This window comes from Urocitellus parryii, chromosome 10 (genome assembly GCF_045843805.1).
Source record: "Urocitellus parryii isolate mUroPar1 chromosome 10, mUroPar1.hap1, whole genome shotgun sequence".
Lineage (NCBI taxonomy): Eukaryota > Metazoa > Chordata > Mammalia > Rodentia > Sciuridae > Urocitellus > Urocitellus parryii.
In genome coordinates, this window is record NC_135540.1 from 47,222,649 (window position 1) to 47,244,822 (window position 22,174).

At 36.0% G+C, this 22,174-nt stretch overlaps 1 protein-coding gene across 2 annotated transcripts; it reads right to left on the minus strand.

Annotated features, from left to right (window-relative positions):
- Positions 1–1,083: 1,083 nt before the first annotated feature.
- On the minus strand, positions 1,084–5,713 carry Ddit4l (DNA damage inducible transcript 4 like). Of its 2 annotated transcripts, none has more exons than XM_026398120.2 (3): positions 5,547–5,713; positions 5,129–5,265; positions 1,084–3,367 (listed from the first exon to the last, which is right to left on the minus strand). In XM_026398120.2, the coding sequence occupies exons 2-3, from the start codon at positions 5,217–5,219 to the stop codon at positions 2,880–2,882; spliced, it is 579 nt and encodes a 192-aa protein (XP_026253905.1). In that variant the 5' UTR covers positions 5,220–5,265; positions 5,547–5,713; the 3' UTR covers positions 1,084–2,879. The 2 variants fall into 2 exon arrangements, with proteins under 2 accessions (XP_026253905.1, XP_026253904.1); XM_026398119.2 differs by having other exon boundaries at positions 5,129–5,268.
- Positions 5,714–22,174: the final 16,461 nt, after the last annotated feature.

The following is a 22,174-nucleotide window of genomic DNA, read 5'->3' on the forward strand; positions in this document are numbered from 1 at the left end:
TTCTCATTCAGATAAGGGATAAAGTACATCTTTATTAGAAAGTATGTGAAGAAGTTACCATTCCACTGTACGAGATAGGAGCAAAGGTGGTAGGTTTGAAATGTGTGTCTTTTCCATATAAGGACAGTTTTTTTTTTTTTAAGTCTGAGCATAACCCTATTTCAATGAGAAAGAATGAGAATGAGAAAGATATGAATATTTTTAGTAGTTTTCTTTTTTTCCTACATGACCAGAAACCACATTAAAAATTCCTTTTTTAAAAAAATTTAATGGCAATGCTCCTGACTATTCTTACAGTCATGCAGTGATGTGGATAGTATCTTTGTGCTGCCTGCACATTTAGAGGCAGCATGAGATGGAGAGGTAAAACAGAGTGTGGCCTGTGGACTTGGCTTGGTTTTACACTGTTTCTCTGCAGTGAAACTCAGTGTTTTGGGGGCAAATTGCTTGACCTGTCTGTGTCTGCTCTTTATAAGGTGAAAATGACAGGAGTCCCGTTTCATATGATTCAATACATAATTTTGCAAAGAACCTCAAACAATACCCAGCACTTACCAAATCTTGTTAAGTGTTGGGTCTCTAGTGTGAGAAATCTGAGCTAATGACCATACATTTGAGGAGACAGAAAAAATAGCCGAAAAAGATGAAAAATCCAAGATGAAGAATATTATGGGAATGAGAAAGATATGATATTCAAATAGAATATACTGATAAAAATGGTTATGTACATTATTGGTCATATAATTTGATATATCTGTGTTTGGCCACTGGAAAAGCTGTATAATAACTCTTTACATAATGAGTTTTAAGATTTTTTTTAAAAGGCAGTTGCCAAAGAAGTTCAAATTATCCATGTCTTCCCATAAAAAGTATTATGAAAAAAGTTGAAAAATTATGAAGCAAACCAGTCTTTATTGATACATAAGCACATGCAATAAATACAACTGGAATATGATACCTGAGCATACAAGTGGGCTTCATAAAAAAGGAAATAATTGTTTGGTTATCTTTCTCCAAATACTGTCAAATATATATTAGGGTGATCATTGAATAAACTCAGAAAAGACAAAGAGGACAAGATAATTAAAAATATATAACACTTTATTGTCAAAAATAGACAAACTTCAATTTCCCTTAACAGGAACATTAATTTAAGAGCCTCCATAAGCCATCACCATTTTGTAAGCATAACAAGCAAAAGACTGAACGAAAACTGTTAGTGGAAAAAGGATAACAGTTCTACATCCATGCCCCAGTAGCCTTACCCAAACAGTGGTAAGGACTCTAAAACAGCTACAGAAACACAGTGACCTTTTGAGCCCTGAACAATAACAGACATGCAAAACATTGATAGCCTATTGGCCCAGTCCCATGAAGACTGGCTTTGTAGTATCTTTGCAAGCATTTGTAGAGTTCAATTAGCTAGAACACCTGCTCTTTTGAACAGTGACATTTTAGGTCACCTCTAAAGATCAGTAACAGGATCACACTTGTTTTTGTAACACCAGTATGAAGACATCTGTCCCTAACGCCCTGGCTTCAGGGAATGTGAAGTGGTGCTAATAGCCTGGGAAGAAGACCTGAATAAGCTCCTTATCCAAAAGCCACAGTAAGAATGTGAAGGCCTTGTTGAATTGAACATTGTCATGTGGAGGCTTTCATTAACATAAAAAAGAAACATAAATGATCTAGTCAGTTGGAAAAAGACAAAAAAAAGTAAAATAAAAATAAAGGCCTTTATTATTCCCTAGAGACAGGTACCAATGGTGAAAGGAAGCTGGGCATGTGATTTTCATTCTCTAGTCTGCAGAATAAACCAGATCTCATCAGCTAAAGCAGACTCTATAAATATAAACATCTTGATAATTAAAAGTGTTAGTGTGCAGCCATCTCCTTTGACCACTGAGGTTAAGGAGAGAGAGCTCAATTTCCAGAAATGGCCAGAGATGAGATAACACCGACATGTGAGATGGTTCATCTGAGATTAAGCATATACAGCATTGAGAAGAAGTTGTTAACAAATTGAGTGGATCTGAATCTAAGCATTTCTTTCCCATTGTTATAAGTAGGTATTCTTTAGGTGCTCCATGGAATCAACCACATACACAAAATGTTTAACATTCCATTTTTTTTTCTACTTTAAAGATGACATTCAATACTTGGGAACTAGGAAAACTGAGCTTGTGTCATACCATAAAATCATTTAGAGTAATACTGTGGTTACTGAAAGTGCAGCCCACATTTTTCATCTATAACAGAGGAGTGGGGAAAACACCAAGACACCAAGAAACAGTGAAACATTTCTGTTGTCTCTGAGACACTTCTTATTCACTCCTACCTAGGGTGAGGTTTGAATTAAGTTCACCCATTTAATTCTACCCTCTTGTCTTCAAATTTGAGTAGGAAATTGGCAGAAAATTGGTGGAGTGGGCTGGATGCTAGATGTTTTGATGGACTGAACATCATTTAGATGATTCTTCGATTGAAAAGATCACTTTGAGAACTTAGAGAGGAAAAAAAAAAGCCATAGGAAAGTCAAACCAGGAAAATTTGGTTTATATGACCTATTAGCAAGGCTACCTATACAAAGTTGTGGTATCAAACATAAAACTGAAGCGGACTGCTTCTCTTGCTTCTTTATTCCACTCTATTCTGTAAGAAATGTGATATAAGCAGAAAATGTACACTCTCTTAGGTTATTTCTCAAGAGCCACAAAACCAGCCTGTTAGCTGGGTTGCTATGAACGAGAAACACAGAAAGAAGATGTTCTACATTTGGGGGTTCTTGTGAGGACAGGCAGGGCCAACTACAAATGACTTTAACTGAGTAGCTGCATAGTTTTATTAATCACAAAAGAATCTTTAAAAATGTTTCCTTCTTAGCACTCTTCAATGACTGTGGTTCCAATCAGAGAGTAAAGTTTTTTCTTAACAAGTCGAAATCCTGAACTGAGGATCAGAGTTCGCCTAAGGCCAGATGAGAAGCGACCTCTACTAAAGAAGTCCCTGAAGCTAGTCCATGAGCAGTTCTCCTGTTTAAACACAAGGGTCAGCTCAAAAGTAGGCACCACACTAGCATCACACACAATCCTATCCAGCTTTTTACATACATTTTCAATTTCCAAGTTCACGTGTATCACACAGCCTCGAAGGCCACAGGGTTCTGTGGAAGAAAGCCGCAGGACATCTTGAGCAATTCTCTGGGTCAGTTTCTCTGGGACAAGGACCTTTGAGCAACCGAGTTTGGTTTGCTTTGATTTGGAAAGACAGTTCTCTAGCATTTTAACCAAATTCTGGCAGGTTGTCTCCTCAAATATCACCTCGTTGAGGTTGGGTTCAGGAACAACATAATCCCAGTAGTCAAAATCTGTAGGAAATTAAAGTTGTAGATAAAGGAGGAGAAAAAGAAAACCTAGGAGTAGGAAAAACACTCTAAGATAACAACACAGTTTACTTTTATATGTTCTATCTATCTTTTCTAGTATTTTCTGGTAAGTCAGTTGTACTCATTTTGATGTTAACTATCTAGGTAAAACAGCAAGTCATTTCAACTCTTATTTTATCTATGAAATAAAGGTTTTGATAAATAAGGTGAATAGGATATAACCACTTTTCTATGAATAGGGTGTGTGTATAAACACACAATCTTAAAGACCACATCAAAAATATATTTGTGGTTATCCAAGATCACTACTAATTTTTTTCCTCTTTTGTTTATTTACTTATGGGGTTTTTCCAATTTTGTTTTATAAAGAACATGCATTACTTCTGGAATAAAAATGGTTATAACTTTTGTTTTAGACTAAGGGACTCTTGCTTGCTAACTCTTAGGAATATAGATGTTGTGGAATAGAGAATTTTTGCTATAATTCTTAAATGAGCCCATCATGAGCTTGATGAACTATATCAAAGATCTATCAAATTCATGTTTTTCTTTAAAAGTCTTTACTGGAATGGTTTGTAGAACCAATTTTAGCTTCAAGCTCTTTGATTGCTCAAAGAGAGGATCTTTGAGGTTCATGGAGTTATTTATAACTGGCTGGGTAGTTTTTCTTAGCCAAGCAAAACAAAATAGTCCTAGGAAAACAAAATTAGATTTGCTCAAAGGAAAAAGATAGCTCTGCATTTGGTCACCTACCTTCCAAATTAATCCTACCACTTGGCAGGATGCCACACCACACACATGCACAGTCACCAGACCAAAGTATACACAGATGCCCTGCCTGCTTCAAACCCTAAGCATATTCACTTTCATTGGCTACTGCATTTTCCTGTCTCTACCTCATGAATATACTTATTTTTTTATAACTAATACATTCCAAATGATAAGGGCTCCATGTTTTATCTCTATCGAAGACAGAGAATTTTAGAGTTTTGTCCATATAAAATTAGGTCATCAACTAATTTTTCCTTCTAAATGAGAAAGGTTCAAAGAGCTTAAGCAATTTATCTATGGTCCCACTGCTCTTTGGTAGCAGGGCAGTATGTTAATTTAGAAAATGCTGTTAAAAGTTGTAAATGACAAAAGTCTAGCACCACTGCTGTGTAAACTTGCCTTCTGACATTAAAAAATGGAATAATGGGCACATTTACAAATAGAATGCTACTCAATAATAAAGAAGAACACACGGATATAAGCAAAGACAAGGAAAAATACTAGGAATGTGGCAAAGAAACCAGATATAAGAGAATGCATGTTGTATTACTTAATTTATCTGAAACTCTAAAAGCAAAACTAATTTATAGTGATCAAAAGCAGATGGATGGTTTCCTGGAGACAGGGGAGAGCAGAAACTGATGGCAAATGGGAACATGAGAATTTCAGGGGTGTGATTATGTTGGTTACACAAATAAATACATTTAACTTCACAACCATGTAGAATAAAGAACTTAATCCCAAGGAGCCTGTTAGCAGAGGACTAGAATGGTACAGCCCTCCAGTATTTTATTGTTCCTACGTTTGTTTCTACTGGACAGATGATGCTAGAGAGTTTGAGAAGGGATCTCAGAAGGATTTTGTAGCATCCTATGCATTTGAGCAAGGGGTGAAGTCGCACATCAGTCGACCAGATCTATCCAGGGGCTGTGATTTTTGGAGGGCAGAGAGTTGGGTAGTTGGGAAACTCACCATTTAGCAGGCTCTCTGGATGATAGCCACGGTCCAGCAACTCTGAAATGCTGGCTGCATTCTTACTGCTCAAACTGCCAGTTGCAACCATGGTCAACGGCTCCGTTTCCCTCGTGGGGCAGAACGGCCTTTCCGGGCTGCTGGAAAAACAGGAGAAAAGAGATTTGCAAAAGCAGCAAGACGTGCAGAGGCTCCTAAATAAAATGCCCGGCGCTGCCAGAGCGCCTTCGCCCAGACACTTTTCTATGAAAGAGAGGAACCAGCCTCCGCACCTCAAGTTTACAAAGCCCTGAGAGCGGAGACCGCAACTACAGCCACAACCTGAAACTACCTTAAAAGTTAGTACAAGTTGCAAGCGACTTCCCCACTGAGCCATCCCCGCCCGCGCTGGCTCCACCAAAGTGGCCGCGCAGCTCACCTGCTCCGAGTCCTCCCGAGCCGCCGCCGAGCTGGCCCGCAGCGCTGAGGGGTAAACAGAGGCAGGCACACGCCTCTGCAGCTCTAGCCCCCGCAGTGACCCGCGAACCCCAGCAGCGATCGGTGCGGCGTTCACCACCCCACCCACCCGACGCAGGCTCCACTAAGCGGCTTCGCCTCTGGGGCAGCCAGCACTTTATAGGTCCAACCGGCTTCCGCCGGCCCGACCCGCCCACCTGCGCAGCCGGCCACTGCCCGCGCCCCGCCCCGCCCCTCCGGGGTCAGGTCGCATTTCAACTCTGGCTTCTAGGGACCCAGAGCAAGACGCCGGCAGGCAGTAGAGAGGCTAAGTTTGGGGTTGAAGCAGACACCTGCTGCTTCCTGGGTAGGCCAGGGGTCACCGTGACCTTGATTCCCGGTGCAAGATTCCTGCTCCCTCCCCTCCCCACCCCGACCCTACCAATAACCTGGATTCCGTGGGCGCGACCCCTCCCCAGGCGCGCGTACTTTCACACTCTGCCTGCCCTGGCTTTACTATGTCATCTCTGAAAGTGTTCAGGGAGCATCATTTATGTACATGTTGTGGCTTTTAGTCCAGTCAACTGTACTCTGCGACCAAGGGTTTTTAATCCAGTGCCAGAGGGTTGCAATCCAGTTAACTCTGCCCTGAGTCTCAGGGTTTCTATATTTTTCCTTCCTGCAGGTGGTCATAGCTAGAGAAAGTTTTCCAGCATTTTAGAAAGGCTCTCAATTTCTCTGCGGGCTCCCTGGGCATCCTCCTTGTTGCTGTGTCTGTGACTAAAGCGTTTTCTCCGTGGGAAGGGTGAGCCTGGCACTCTTCTACTAGACCTGGCCCCAGATCGCAGGAGCTTGAATTGAGGGCTTGTTTGCCAAGAAACTAAACAAAACCATTAATGGGATCCTGGCTGTCTCTTCCACCAGCCGGACTGTTGGGAGCAATTGCCATTCCCAGAGGCAGAAGTTCCAGGCGGGCCCTGTTGAGAGGATTTGCGCTTTGGCAATCTTGAAGGGGCTTGAGGGAATGAGAATACAGTTTTTATATCTTGCTAGGGATAATCCCTGTGGGGCGGGGAGCGCAGTCCTGAACCTGCGCGCACAGAGGAACAGAGGAGCCCTGTAAAGAGACTATATTCTTGCAAAGCCATCAGCAAGAAGCCAAACTCTTCCCGGCCTCCAAGTTACTAATCCACCCCATTTGTCTCTTTGCTGTTCCAGTAGCATTTGATTTGTTAGAGCCAGTCTTTCCCAATGAGGTGGAGATGTCTGGAGAGGGAGAAGGGCATTTCTACAAAGAGGGAATGTAGTGTTGGCTGCCGGGTTCTTAGAATAACACGTGGAAGGATCTGCAGGTTAGGGCCTGGAAAGGCAGGATCAGCTGTCCAGGCTAAAAATTTAGTTCGAAAAACAACAGAAGGGATAAGGAGGGTGTGATAAACAGATCAGTGGGAGGACATTCGCAGGCAGAGCAGCCCAAATTAAAGCCAGCTTGCCAGTACATTTTTAACTCGACCAAGGCAGCTGCACCGCCTGAAGGTCGGGCCAGTTTAGGAAGGAGATGCTGATAGGCTGCTCTTTCAAAGCAGATTTCCATTTCTATTTCAATAACAAAAGTGGAAAATAAACAAGTCCACTGAAGCCAATTAAAAAGCAGTTTCTGTGGCTGGTGTATTCAGGATGGATGGATGGACCCCTGTTAAGGTGTCTGATGGCCACTGCTGAGCAGTCTGTCCCTGGGCACACCACAGCACCTCCTGTCTTTATCTGGGCAGCAATATTAACCTGTTGCTTCCCACCTTTCCAGAAGTGTCACATGTATAAAAACTTAAATTGAGCAACAAATACACGACTCATGGTAACTTTTGAAATAAATATTATGTTTTTAGTATTCTGTTCTTTTGAGAAAAGTAGTTGGTGAATTATATATATATATAATATATATATTATAAAGGATATATAAGCTCTAGATTTCCAGCCTATTTTAATGCACTGTGTCAATTTTATTGAAATACTTCCAGAATTGAAAACTTGGGACTTAATGGGTTAATGATGTTCCATTTTACCTTTCTCTGAGGATGGTTCTTAGAATTAAGATAATCAATGATCTGAAACTGTACCAGTGAAATAAAGAAATTAGCCATTGCAATATCCTTAGGGTATTTAGTCATAATTCAGAAACTAAGTACTCCCACAGGGCCAGAAATATCATGGGAATTTTTAGAAAGCAGCAGTTAGTCTTGGCTCACCTGACTAACTGAAATTTTGCAACACCCTTTGGGATTTTGCTTCAGAAAACTATCTATCTATGTGCAGAATACTTCAACAATTATCATTTATTTATTTATTTTTTGGCTGAATAAGCCTTACTCTCAAGAGTTAATAGTGCATAAGGAATGATTGATAGAGAACACACACTTGGAAAAATTGGCAGACACTGTCCTTTTTTATCTACTTAAAATGGTAAAGAAATTCTTTCTATCTGGGATCTGCATCTTTGAAAGGCTAAACAGCTGATTTGAAAATAAAAATGAAGCACAGAACAGAATTAGGGAAGACCAAGTTCCTTAAGTCTCAACATGAGATGACATACTTAGTCTATTATATTTTTTTAAATATTGTAGGGACAGTTAATTTGTAAATGAAAATTCATCACATTGGTGTACTTCAAATATTTACCAAATGCAGTGATAAAGCATGTTTTATTGTTGTTTCACCAAATCTAACTAATACTACAAAACTATGGAGGCATTTACTGCAGATAATAGTCATGAATGAATAGAACATCTGATTGGTTAAATAATTTGCTTGCTTTTAATACACCAATGTATTATAGCAAACTACCAAAATCATAAGCAAGGCCTTTCGACTTAAACATGCTTGCTTTTTTAATTACTACAATTTACTCATCTATTAACAAAAAGAAAAATAGCAGTAACAAATGACAACTATGTTTATCTGATGTACATGATGCAAATATTTAAGTTCCGAATGCTTCATATATAAGTATAGTATTCATAGTATCATTGCTTACCTAAAGAGTAAATTCAGAATACCAGGGATATCACAAAACCAAAAATGGTACTTTAATGCATAGTTATATGAAATGCTGGTGTCTTGTGAATTCATTATTTGGAATGTTGAATATTTATTATGTGTTTCGCCAGTCGATTGTCTCACTCTGTCCCTTATGAGCCATTGTTTCTGAATGTTTATTAATGCATTTACATTCAGTGCATGGCTTATTTCATTTCATCAACTATGAAACCTGAGGTAACATTGCTGGGCTTCTTAACCTGCACAGTGGATTCAGGGAGGATTCACAAGACATGGAAGTTGATCTGTACAATATCCAAGGTATGTCTGTGGACTCACCACATTTTTATGAGGCTTAAGAGAAACACCTTTAATCAATGCTAAATATTATCTCTTCTGTATAAACAAATATGAGATATATAAATGAATATCATCTCTGTCTTTCCCCGGTTGTGCTAAATTTGTGAATTTGGTGCCTGTGTGAAGTGCTTAGAACAAGTCCTGGTATAATGTAAATGCTTAGTGAGTGGCATTATTGTTATTGCTATTATTATTGCTCTGAAACTGTAGTTCCCTTGTTCAGTGCAATAAGCAAAGAAGTAAAAGGGGTTGGGGAAGTATTGTTAATGTAGAACAAAATTTATGGTCTTGCCTTTTTGCAGGAAATCTGAAAAATATTTGCTACTGATTAGGAAGGCCTTTTTTATTATAAGACATCCATCACTGCATGGGAAACCAGGAAAGAGAACTATTGATGATATGAAAAAAATAACGTGGGTGAAAAATCACATTAGTGTGAAATGCAGTTATATGTGCTAATGAAATTTATAGACAATTGAAATTACTGTCTATGGAATCTTCCACTTGTTTCAAGATATGCATTTTTCTCTGTTAACATTCTAGATGAGATATATCATCATCATGTTTGTTTTTGAAGATGCTCTACCAAGAAGTTTTCCACTCAATGATTAATCATGCAATATGAGTTATTCTGTATTAAGATCGAGGATTTCACATTAAGTAAGGTAACATGGGCACTTATCTAATATAAAACAAAACAGGGCCCAATATAAAATAATGTGTAATACCTGCTGTTACAAGCTGAATCTTCCAGTAGCAGAAGGCATTGCCTCTCTAAATTTAATCAGAGAATATGTTACCATAGTGACTTGTCTCTTAAAATAGTTGTATCGTTTTGTTCTTGTCATAAACAATGCTCTGTATTATCTCTTTTTAAATAAAGAAAACTAAGAAGTTTTAAATGTGCACAATATCTGCTTTTCCTTAGTTATGGAAAGATTTATAGTTCATGTGCCCATTATCACAGAATGTCAGCCAGGAACATGGAGTTGATCTTTTGACATTTTTTAGGGATACATCTTAAAACCTTTGAAAATCACAAACTTGAGAATACCTTGATGGCATTTCATTTCTCTGGAATTCTTTATGTGCATGAAGATAATAAGCTGTGTGCTCATATAGGTGTTGTATCCTTTATCAGTCCCCCTTCCTGTACCATCCAAGTGTCATTCTTGTGAACTGGCCTTACATAGCATTTGACATTCATGATTGTGTTTTGGCAAAATTATATATTACTTCATGACATAAACCTGTGTGATTGCTCAGGAAGAGAACTGAATCAATGAGTGTTAATGAATGTTAACTTTCTAGTAAATACAAGATTCTACAGATAATCCTTAGAATAGCTCTAATTGCTAAGTATGGTAGCACATACCTATAATCCCAGCTACGCAGGAGGCTGAGGCAGGAGGATCCCAAGTTGGAGGCCAGCCTGTCTCAAAATAAGAAATAAAAAGAACCAGGATATAACACAGTGTTAAAATGCTCCTGGGTTCACTGCTCAGTATCCCACCTCTCAGATATGTTTAAACTAATAGCTCTGAGAAACCTGTAATTTGGAAACAACTAATTTGGAAGAAAGGAAGGAAAGAAGTAATACTTCTAAATTTACTAAAGCACTTAGATGTATATTAATTTCTGCTGCTATAATTATATCATAAAATATATTTTAAAATATTGAGTTGGTTTTTGAAATATTATGCTTGTGATTGGGAATGATGTATATTATGGTAGAGGAGACAAATCATAAATGCAGAAACAGCCCTTCAGGAGATATCTGTGTAGCTCAAGTACATTCAGTTGTGTAACGAGGCTGATGCATCATTTCTAAGTTAAGCAATAAGTGGGACTTATCAAATTCATGTATGACATTGTACAATTACAGCTGGTTTAGGTGTCTTCTGCTAAAGGCTTATGAAACAGTGCTCATCTCTGAATGGGTATCAGAGCCACACAGCTTATTGCTTTCACTTTGGGCTCTTGCTCTATTGGCTTGGTCTTCAAATTCTGGCTTTGCCCTGAGTAGGCATTGTGAAATTAACTTAAATCCTTCGAATCTCAGTTTCTTTCTCTGTAATATGGCATATCATTTGATAGAATGTGGTTTAAGTTTCGGGCAATGTAACTGGTATAATTTAAAAGTTCACTCAAAGGTGATCATTCTTAACACATACAGCTATATGAATTTGTTCATATTCTAGAGCAGTAAATAATCCATGAAGTGAATGATTTTTTTTTTTAGGACAGTTGTTGGTTTTTCTCTGAGTATCATGGGCAATCAAGAGTGCTCTACTTTTAGTATCTATGGTCAATTCAGAAGTTCCATACACAGTACATATTTGAGTTTGTCTTTTATAGCAATATTACTACTGTCTATAAAGAAATTTATGTGTAAAGTACTTCTTAAAAAGTATTTTTAATGTGTTCTGTATTTAAATAGTGTTGTGAAAACTTCATAAGTCAGAAATATTTTTTGTATTTTCTATATTAGGGAACTATTTGCAAATAGATATTATAAAGGCATAAATCTTGTAGGTAGAATCTAACAAGTATAATAATAAAAATCAGTTTTAACATAATGATATTTTTATTTTTATTATTAAGTTGTCCAGGGGAAGTATTACTAAAGCAGGTCCAGAAAACTTAAAATAAAATAATAAAATGAGTAAAGAAGAATTGACTTTGAATTTGCAAACAAATAACCAACTTTTAGGTGTAGAATGGAAATAAAAAGATAATGATCACATGACTGAAAAAGCACATTGCTCCTGACTTTCAAGTATGAAATTCCCCCCTCAGGTTACCACATTTACTAGTTTTTATATATCCTTCTTAAATTTCTTTATGGAAATACAATATATATATATATTATATATATATATATTATATATATGTGTGTGTAGATATATGTATATATATTTTTCACATATAGTCCCATTTCACCCTTTTTTTCCTAACGAGAAATTTTATATTTTTGTTCTCCACATTGCTTTTTTGCACTGAGGATATATCGTAGAGATATTTTCATATGAATATATAGCTTTATCTTTTGCTCTTTTTCCCCCTCAACTGTGCAGTGTTCTGCTTTATAGATATTTATCTAACCAATAAAATAAGTTCTAGAGGTACATTTTGGTTATTTACAGATTTTTACAATTGCATACTATGCTGTGTATAGTTAAAGATCTTATAATAAGTCACTTTGAGTGTGGGCATGTATATCTATGTGGTAAATTCTCATAGGAGGGACTTCTGATCAAATAACAAACAGGCAAAATGTGTTTTTGATAGATTGTGACAAATTATCCTTCATGGGGATTGTACAGTTTGGGGCACCTACCCATAAGGAATGACACTTTCTGTTTCTTGATAGTCTCTCCAATATTTGTTCATTTTATAATTATTTTACTAATTATTTATTTTATCTTTTTATATAGTTTAACATGCTCTAGAATCCTATTGGTTAATAGGTATAATTTTTCTCATTCTGGTTAGAAGGGATGTTATCATCCTAATTTTAAAAGGAGAGAAACTAAAAATGGAAACTATTAATCCTAATTCTCAGACAAAACTAGAGATACATCATTTCCTTCCTGTTTTCACCTTTGGGGAAAGCCTGGAAACTATGTCTACAATGACCCGTATAACTTCACTAACTGGTTGACTCAGTCAAAAAAATTCACTGCCTTCCCCTTTCTCCACATACTGTATACTAAATTGTCAACTAGATGTTTTGTTGTTATCTGGGGACATTGGTGTTTAATGAAGCCAAAGTCCCTCTGATGTTTGTTAAAGAGAGAATCTTCAGAAAGAGAAAAACATCCTGTAATATAAAACTTTACAAGTCACTTGTAACTAAATTTTCATTTCTAATAGATAAGACATTTACCTCCTTTATTTATTTATTTATTATTTTAAAATTCTAATTTGTTATATATGACAGCAGAATGCATCACAGTTCATATTACACATATAGAGCACAATTCTTCAGGTCTCTAGTTGAATACTATTCGTGTCTTCATACATGTACTTAGGATAATGATGTCCATTTCATTCCATAGCTTTTCTACCCTACCTTCCCCTCCCTCCCCTTTGCTCTATCTAGAGTTTGTTTAATCCACCCATGATCCCACCAACCCCATTATGAGTCAGCATCCTTATATCAGAGAAAACATTTGGCATTTTGTTTTTTGGGGATTGGCTAATTTCACTTAGCATTGTATTCTCCAACTCCATTTACCTGCAAATGCCATGATTTTATTCTCTTTTAATTCTGAATATTCCATTATTATGTAAATATACCACATTTTCATTATCCATTCATCAACTGAAGAGCATCTAGGTTGGCTCCACAGTTTAGCTATTGTGAATTGTGCCACTATAAACATTGATGTGGCTGTGTCCCTGTAGTATGCTGTTTTTAAGTCGTTTGGGTATAGATCTAGGAGTGGGATAGTTGAGTCCAGTGGTAGTTCCATTTCCCAGTTTTCCAAGAAATCTCTATACTACTTTCCATATTGGCTGCACCATTTTGAGTCCCATCAGCAATGTACGAGTGTGCCTTTTTCTCCCACATCTCACCAAAATTTATTGTTGTTTGTATTCTTAATAGCTGCCATTCTGATTAGAATCAGATGAAATCTTAAGAGTAGTTTTGATTTGCATTTCTCTAGTTGCTAGAGATGTTGAACCTTTTTTTGATATATTTGTTGAATTGATTGTATATCATCTTCTGAGAAGTGTCTTTTCAGTTCCTGGGCCCATTTATGATTGGGGTATTTATTTATTTATTTTTTTGGTGTTAAAATTTTTGAGTTCTTTATATATCCTAGAGAGTAGTGCTCTATCTGATGTGCATGTGGTAAAAATTTGCTCCCAAAATGTAGGCTCTCTGTTAACCTCACTGATTGTTTCTTTTGCTGAGTAGAAGCTTTTTAGTTTGAATCCATTCCATTTATTAATTCTTGATTTTAATTCTTATGCTATAGGAGTCTTATTAAGGAAGTCAGGGCCTAATTCGATATGATGGAGATTTGGGCCTACTTTTTCTTCTGTTCAGTGCAGAGTCTCTGATTTAATTCCTAGGTCCCTGATCCACTTTGAATAGAGTTTTGTGCATGGTGAGAGAGAGAGATTTAATTTCATTTTGTTGCATATGGATTTCCAGTTTTCCCAGCACCATTTGTTGAAGAGGCTATCTTTTCTCCAATGTATGTTTCTGGTGTCTTTGTCTAATAAAAGATAACTGTAGTTATGTGGGTTTGTCTCTGTGTCGTCTACCAGCCTATTTTGGTGCCAATACCATGCTGTATTGTAGTTAAAGCTCTGGAATACTGATGTCACTTATTTCACTCCTCTTGCTAAGGATTGCTTTAGCTATTCTGGGTCTCTTATTTTTCCAGAGGACTTTCATGACTTCTTTTTCTATTTCTATGTGGAATGTCATTGGGATTTTGATTTGGATTTTATTGAATCTGTATAGTGCTTTTGGTAGTATGGTCATTCTGACAATATTAATTCTGCCTATCCAAGAGCAAGGTAGATCTTTCCATCTTCTAAGGTTTTCTTCAATTTCTTTTTTTAGTGTTCTGTAGTTTTTGTTGTAGAGGTCTTTCACACCTTTCATTAAGTTGATTCCCAAGTATTTTATTTTTCTTGAGGCTATTGTAAATGGGGTAGTTTCCCTCGTTTCCCTTTCAGAGGATTTGTCACTGATTGTACAGAAACACTGTTCATTGACTTATGGGCGTTGATTTTAAATCCTGATACTTTGCGGAATTAATTTATTAGTTCTAGAAGTTTTCTGGTGGAATTTTTTGGATCTTCTAGGTATAGAATTATATCATTGGCAAATAGTGCTAATTTGAGTTCTTCTTTTTCTATCCGTATCCCTTTAATTTCTTTCATCTGTCTGATTGCTCTGGCCAGTATTTCAAGAACTATGTTAAATAGAAATGGTGAAAGACCGCATCCTTGTTTTCTTCCCATTTTTTAGAGGGAATGTTTTTAATTTTTCTCCATTTAGAATGATGTTGGCCTGGAGTTTAGTATAGATAGCTTTTACAACGTTGAGATATGTTCCCGTTATCCCTAGTTTTTCTAGTGTTTTGAACACAAAGGGGCGCTGTATTTTGTTAAATGCTTTTTCTCTCTATTGAGATGATCATATGATTCTTATCTGTAAGTCTATTGATTTGATGAATTACATTTATTGATTTCTGTATGTTGAACCAACCTTGCATCCCTGGTATGAATCCCACTTGATCATGGTGCAGGATCTTTTTGATATGTTTTTGTATTCGATTTGCCAAAATTTTATTGAGAATTTGCATCTATGTTCATTAGAGGTATTGGTCTGACGTTTTCTTTCTTTGATGTGTCTTTGTCTGGTTTGAAATCAAGTCTGTCCTCATAGAATGAGTTTGGAAGTGCTCCCTCTTTTTCTATTTCCTAAAATAAATTGAAGAGTATTGGTATTAGTTCTTTGTTAAAGATCTTGTAGCACTCAGCTGTGTATCTGTCTGATCCTGGGCTTTCCTTGGTGGGTAAGCTTCTGATGGCATCTTCTATTTCATCACTTGAAATTGATCTGTTTAAATTGTGTATCATACTGATTCAATTTGGGCAAATCATATGACTCTAGACATTTTTCGATGCCTTTGATATTTTCTGTTTTATTGGAGTACAAGTTTTCAAAATAATTTCTAATTATCTTCTGTATTTCTGTAGTATCTATTGTGATATTTCATTTTCATTATGGATGTTCATAATTTGAGATTTCTCTATCCTTCTCTTTGTTAGCATGGCTTAGGGTTTGTCAATTTTATTTATTTTTTCAAAGAACCAATTTTTTGTTTTGTCAAGTTTTTCAATTGTTTCCTTTGTTTCAATTTCATTGACTTGAGCTCTGATTTTAATTATTTCCTATTTTCTACTAATTTTGGTGTTGGTTTGTTCTTTTTTTCAAGGGCTTTGAGGTGTAATGTTAGGTCATTAATTTGTTGACTTTTTCTACATTTAAGGAATGAACTCCATGCAATGAACTTTCCTTCTAATACTGCCTTCATACTGTCCCAGAGATTTTGATATGTTTTATCATTTACCTCTAAGAATTTTTTAATCTCCTCATTGATATCTTTTGCAACTCATTGTTCATTCAGTAGCATATTATTTTGGAATAGGTTTTATTTTTAATTTTATCATTGTTTTCTATTTCATTTCATTATGATCTGATAGAATGCAGAATAGTATCTCTATTTTTTTGTATTTGATAAGAGTTGCTTTGTGGCATAATATTTGGTCTATTTTAGAGAAGGATCCATGTGCTGCTGAGAAGAATGTGTATTCGCTCATTGAAGGATGAAATATTCTACATATGTCAGTTAAGTCTAAGTTATTGATTATATTATTGAGTTCTACAGGTTTTTTTGTTGTTGTTGTTGTTGTTGTTCGACTTTTGTTTGGAAGCTCTATTCAGTGTGGGAGAGGTGTATTAAAGTCACCCAGAGTTCTTGTGTTGTGGTCTTTTTGACTCTTGAACTTGAGAAGAGTTTGTTTGATTAATGTAGGTACTCCGTTGTTTGGGGCATATATATTTATAATTGTTATGTCTTGTTCGTGTGTGGTTCCCTTGAGTAATATGTAGTGTTCTTCTTTATCCCTTTTGATTAACTTGAAGTCTACTTTATTTGATATGAGGATGGAAACCCCTGCTTGCTTCTTCAGTCCATGTGAGTGGTATCATTTTTTCTACCCTTCACCTTCAGTCTGTGGATATTTTTTCCTATGAGATGGATCTCTTGGAGGCAGCATCTTGTTGCATCTGTTTTTTTTTTTTTTTTTTTTTAATTCAATCTGCTAGTCCATGTCTTTTGATTGGTGAGTGTAGGCCATTAACATTCAGGTTTATTATTGAGACATGATTTGTATTCCCAGCCATTTTTGTTTATTTTTGGTATTTAACTTAACTTGTTTTCTGTTGAGAGCCACAGCAGTCGGAATGGCCCCCGGTATTTTGCCAGAAGTAATGGTTGAGAGGTGAGGCCAGCCTTTGAGTTGATGATGGTTATGTTAAGCTGTGTATTCAGTTGTATATGGACCCCTGCTGTCCGGCAATAGGGTGGCTCCAGTGGTTCCTGCTACTTTGGAGTTCCCGAGTTCTCGAGGTCTGAGTGGGGTAGGCGCTGAGCCAAAAGCTGAGGAGTTGCCCGGGAGTGTGTGTGGAGTGCTGATGGAGTTTGGGCAATAAAGTTTCCTGTTTGAACATACAAGTGCTCTGTGGCAGCTCGGTGATTTGTGCCCAGCCAGACTTCGGCAGTTTTCTCCTTTGATTAGTTTTTCTCTTAGTGTAATACCTCTCTCTGCTGATTCATCCAGGTAGTCATGGGTATCAGCATTTTTTTTTTTTTATTTCAGAGTATAACTGCATTGCACAGATGCATACCAAAGTTGCTTCATCCACTTGTCCATCGAAGGAAATTTGAGTGGTTTCCAGTTTCTAATGATTATAAGTATACCCATTACATACCTATCTATGTTCGTAGATTTTCATAGAAGCACCCATTTTTATTTCTCCTGGGTAAATATCTAGTAGTGGACTTTCTGAGTTATAGAGTAAATGTATGTTTAATTGTATAAGAAACTGCCAGATTCTTTTCCATAAAGGTTGTTCCATATTGTATTTCTATCAAAAATGTTGAGTGTTCCAGATGCATATCTTTCCTTTGGTACTATCATCATTTAAAAAAAAAAAACTTAGTTCCTCCTTATAGCAATGTATTTATATCTCCTTGCGGTTTTAACTTTAATTTTGCCAACGAGTCACAGTGTTCAAAATCTTTTTATGGGCTTATTTGCTATCTTCATATCTTCTTTGGTGAAATGTGTATTCAAATCTTTTGCCTATGTATTTGTATTAAATTATTTGTTTTCTTAGTATTGAGGCTTCAGAGATATTTTTATGTATTCTGGAAATGCCCTTAATCAGATCTGTGCTTTACAAAATTTTTTCAATTTTGTGGTTTGTGTTTTTAGTTTAACAGTATCTTTTTAAGAGAAGTTTTAAGTTATCATGAAGTGCAATTTACAATTGCTGTTATGGGTCATATTTTAGTAGTAAGACTAAGAAATTTTTGCCTAAGTAAAAGTCACAAAAATTTTTATTGTACATTTTCTTACACAGATTTTATAGTTTTATATTTACTTATTGAATATATTTTTAGTTCCTTTTGCTTATGGTGCAAAGTGTGGATTTAAGTGCTTTTTGTTTGTTGTTTGTTTTGCATATAGATCTATAATTGTTCTTGCACAATTTGTTAAAAATTTCCCCTTGCATTAATTACTTCTGTATCTTTGTGAAAAATCAACTGATCATATATATGTCACTCTATTTTTTGGTATTTATTCTATTCTGTTAATTGATGTCTATCCATTTACCAGTAATACATGCTTATAGGTTTTGAAATCAAGTAGTGTGAATCTTCTAATTTTGTTCTTATCTTTCAGAGTATGTTGGCTTTCTGGTTCCTATGCATTTTTATAAGAATTTAGAATCAGCTTGCGGGGTTCAAAAGAAAATGACTGCTGGGATTTGAATGGAATTGCACCGAATCCAGATCTGTTTGAGGGAAATTTGCATGTTAACGCTATTCAGTTTTCCAACAGTGAACATGATGTAACTCCCTATTCAGTTCTTTGATTTGTTTCATTAGAGGTTCATCATTTTTAGCTTACAGAACTTGCATCTATCTTATTAGATTTATAGTGAGGCATTTCATGTATTTTGATGCTATTTAAAATTTCCAATTTCCAATTGTTCATTGCTAGCATATCGAAATTCAGTGGAAATATAGAAATACGATTTAGAAATACAGAAATGCAACACAGACACACAAAAATTATTGATTTGGTTTCTTTTGTTCTTGCTAAAATCACCTATTAAGTCTACTCTATTTTTTTTTTTCGTAAATTCTTTGAGATTTTCTCCATGAGCAGTCTGAAAATAAAGACAGTTTTAGTTTCATTCCCTTCATTCCAACCTGAATATCTTTGTTTTTTGTTTTCTTTATTGTTCTGACAAGGACCTCAGTGTTGAAGGTGAGTGGTGAGTGAGGACCTCTGGGCCTCGTTTCCACTCTCAGGGGAAAGTTTTCAGTCCTCCATCATCATCTTCGAGGTTGGCTGCGGGTGAGTACAGAGGCTCTCTATCAAGTCGAGAAAGTTCTGCACAGCTGTTTGCTGAGTGGCTTTATCATGATTGGGTGTTAAGTTTTGTTAAATACTTGTCCTACATCTTTTGAGATTATTATATAGTTTTCTTCTCTTTAATTTGCTGATATATTGGATTTCTATTGACTTTAAAATGTTGAACCAGCTTTACGTTCCTGATGTATTTGCTCCTAATGTGCTATCCTTTTGATATTCCTCAGTTCTATTTGCCAATATTTTGTTGTGGGCTTTTGCTACTATTTCATGAGTAGTTTGGCATTTCCTTTCTTCTACATCTTGTGGAATATTAGAACTCTCACTTAGCCCCGGCGTAAAAAAGAAAAATGTGGTCAAAATGACATTTTAGGTACTTAACTTTTAAAGATTAAATGTGACAAATGGAAATAAAGAATTCAATGTCAAATAATATTTTGGGTGTTTGCTGATTCTCTGGTCTTTCCTTCCTCCCTCCCTTCACCTTCCTCCCCTCCCCTTTTTCCTCCCTCCCTCCCTCCCTTCTTTCTTGAAATACCTTTGTCTGGCTTGGGTATCAGGAAATGCCAGTTTATTAAATGATTTTATAGTGTTTCCTCCTTTTGTGTTTTCTGGAAGAATTTTGGTAGTTGATGTTAATTTTTTAAAGTAAAAAATTTTTCTAAAAAATCACATTCTTAAAAAGTACTTTCCCAGTGTCCCAACCTAAATTAGATAGCCTCTGTTATTAACTCTCTTAGTGGTTTTTTCTTCATAGATTTTATGAATTAAATGTATTCAATGCTTATGTCTTTAATATCTTCATCTTGTTTCGAGAGACCAGCCCAGCACTATATATGCTTTGCTGTGCACCGAGTCTGACACGTAATAGATGTTTAATAACTATTGGCTGAATAAATAACTGAATGCCTAGTAATTAAAGAATGTCATTACTCACTATTCATCAGTTGTGATCATTATAACTATAATCACCTACTGTGTATTTATGTAAACTTTTTATAATGACAAAGAAAGCACTTTAGAACACGATCGATCTTTTTTTATTGTTCTTTTTAGTGATACATGACAGTAGAATGTATTTATAAATATCATACATACATGGAATTTAGCTTTCTATTCTTGTGATTGAACATGATGTGGAGTTACACTGGTCATGTATTCATATATGAACATAGAAAATTATGTCCTATTGTCTTTCCCATTCCCATCTCCCGTCCCTTCCCGCCATTCTCCCCCCCCCTCCAATCCAGTGAACCTCCACTCTTCTCTACCCTCCCCCTATTGTGAATCAGCATTCGCATATCAGAGAACATTTTACCTGTGGTTTTTGGAGATTGGCTCATTTTACTTAGCATGAGAGTCTCCAGTTCCATTCATTTACTGGCAAATTTCATTTCATTCTTCTTTATGGCTGAATAATATTCCATTGTGTATATGTACCACATTTTCTTTATCCATTCATCTTTTGAAGGGCACTTAGGTTGGTTCCATAGCTTAGCTATCATCACGCACAATCTTCATGGGTATTAAAAAAAACAATATTGTAATAAAGCTAGATAATTACAACCATAGCAATTTGTAAAGAAAATTTAGGATTTCCATAGATCACCTTTGTCATAATGAAATGCTTTTGTAATTTATAGTAGATTGAATGGAAGAAACCAAGATTTTGTGAAATGTTAGAACCCACACCTAGCCTTAATATGAAAAAAGGAGAAGAATTTAAAAGAAATGATATTTTAGTTGCTTGGTTTTTATTTGTTTATTTATTTTTTGTAGAGCTGGGGATTGATCAGAGGTACTTGTTTATGCTAGGTGACCACTCTGCCACTGAGCAGGCTTTAGTTACTTAGTCTTTAAAGATTAAATGTGATAAATGTCAATAAATAGTTCAATGTTAAATAATACTTCAAATGTTTTCTAATTCTCTGGATCTCTCTTTTTAATACAAAACCCCCTAACTATACTTTGGTAAATAAAGAAAATAGCAAATTAATCAGAAAATGAAGCTTACAGAACTTAGAGTCGAAATTTAGGGACACAGAAACTCTACTGAGGCTTACAAAGCAAAAAAGATTATTAAGGAATTTACACGTCTCTAGTGGCTTCCATTTTAAATATTTTTTCAACTTGTTTTCAAACAGTTGCTATAATTTCATCACTTTCAGTATCAACATTAGTTTTGGAGGATAAAAAGGGGCTAATTGAACAAATGATAGAAGGATCATGAATATGTTTTAATAAATGAAGCAAATTTTCTCTCTTTCTAACAAGTAGATACAGATGTATTTCAAGTTGAAGTGAGGTTTTCTTGCCATATATTTTAGGGTGTAACATGTGGCAAGTGCAATATTAGAAATTGGAGATAAATCAATAAACGGACAAAGGAAATGAACAGGCACTTAATAGAAGAAGAAACAACATGAACCAAATACATGAAAAAATGTTCAACATTTCTAGTTGGAGAAATGAAAATTAAAACTACAGTGAGATTTTATCTCATTCCAGTTAGAATGGCAATTATCAAGAATACAGGTCACAATAAATGCTGGCAAGGATGTGGGGAAAACGGTACACTCATACATTGCTGGTGGGACTGCAAATTGGTGCAACCATTCTGGGAAGCAGTGTGGAGTTTTCTCAGAAACCTTGGAATGGAACCACCATTTGATCCAGTTATCCCAGTCCTTGGCATATACCCAAAGGACTTAAAATCAGCCTACTCTAGTGACGTGGCCACATTAATATTTATAGCAGCTCAATTCACAATAGCTAAACTATGGAATCAGCCTAGGTGCTCTTCAGTAGATGAATGGATAAAGAAAATGTGGTATGCATACAATGGAATATTACTCAGCCATTAAGAAGAATGAAATTATGGCATTTGCTGGTTAAATGGATGGAACTGGAGACATCTCATGCTGAGTAAAATAAACCAATTCCCCAAATCCAAAGGCTGAATGTTCTCTCTGATATGCAGATGCTAACTCAAAATAAGGAGGGGAGTCGGTTAGGAAA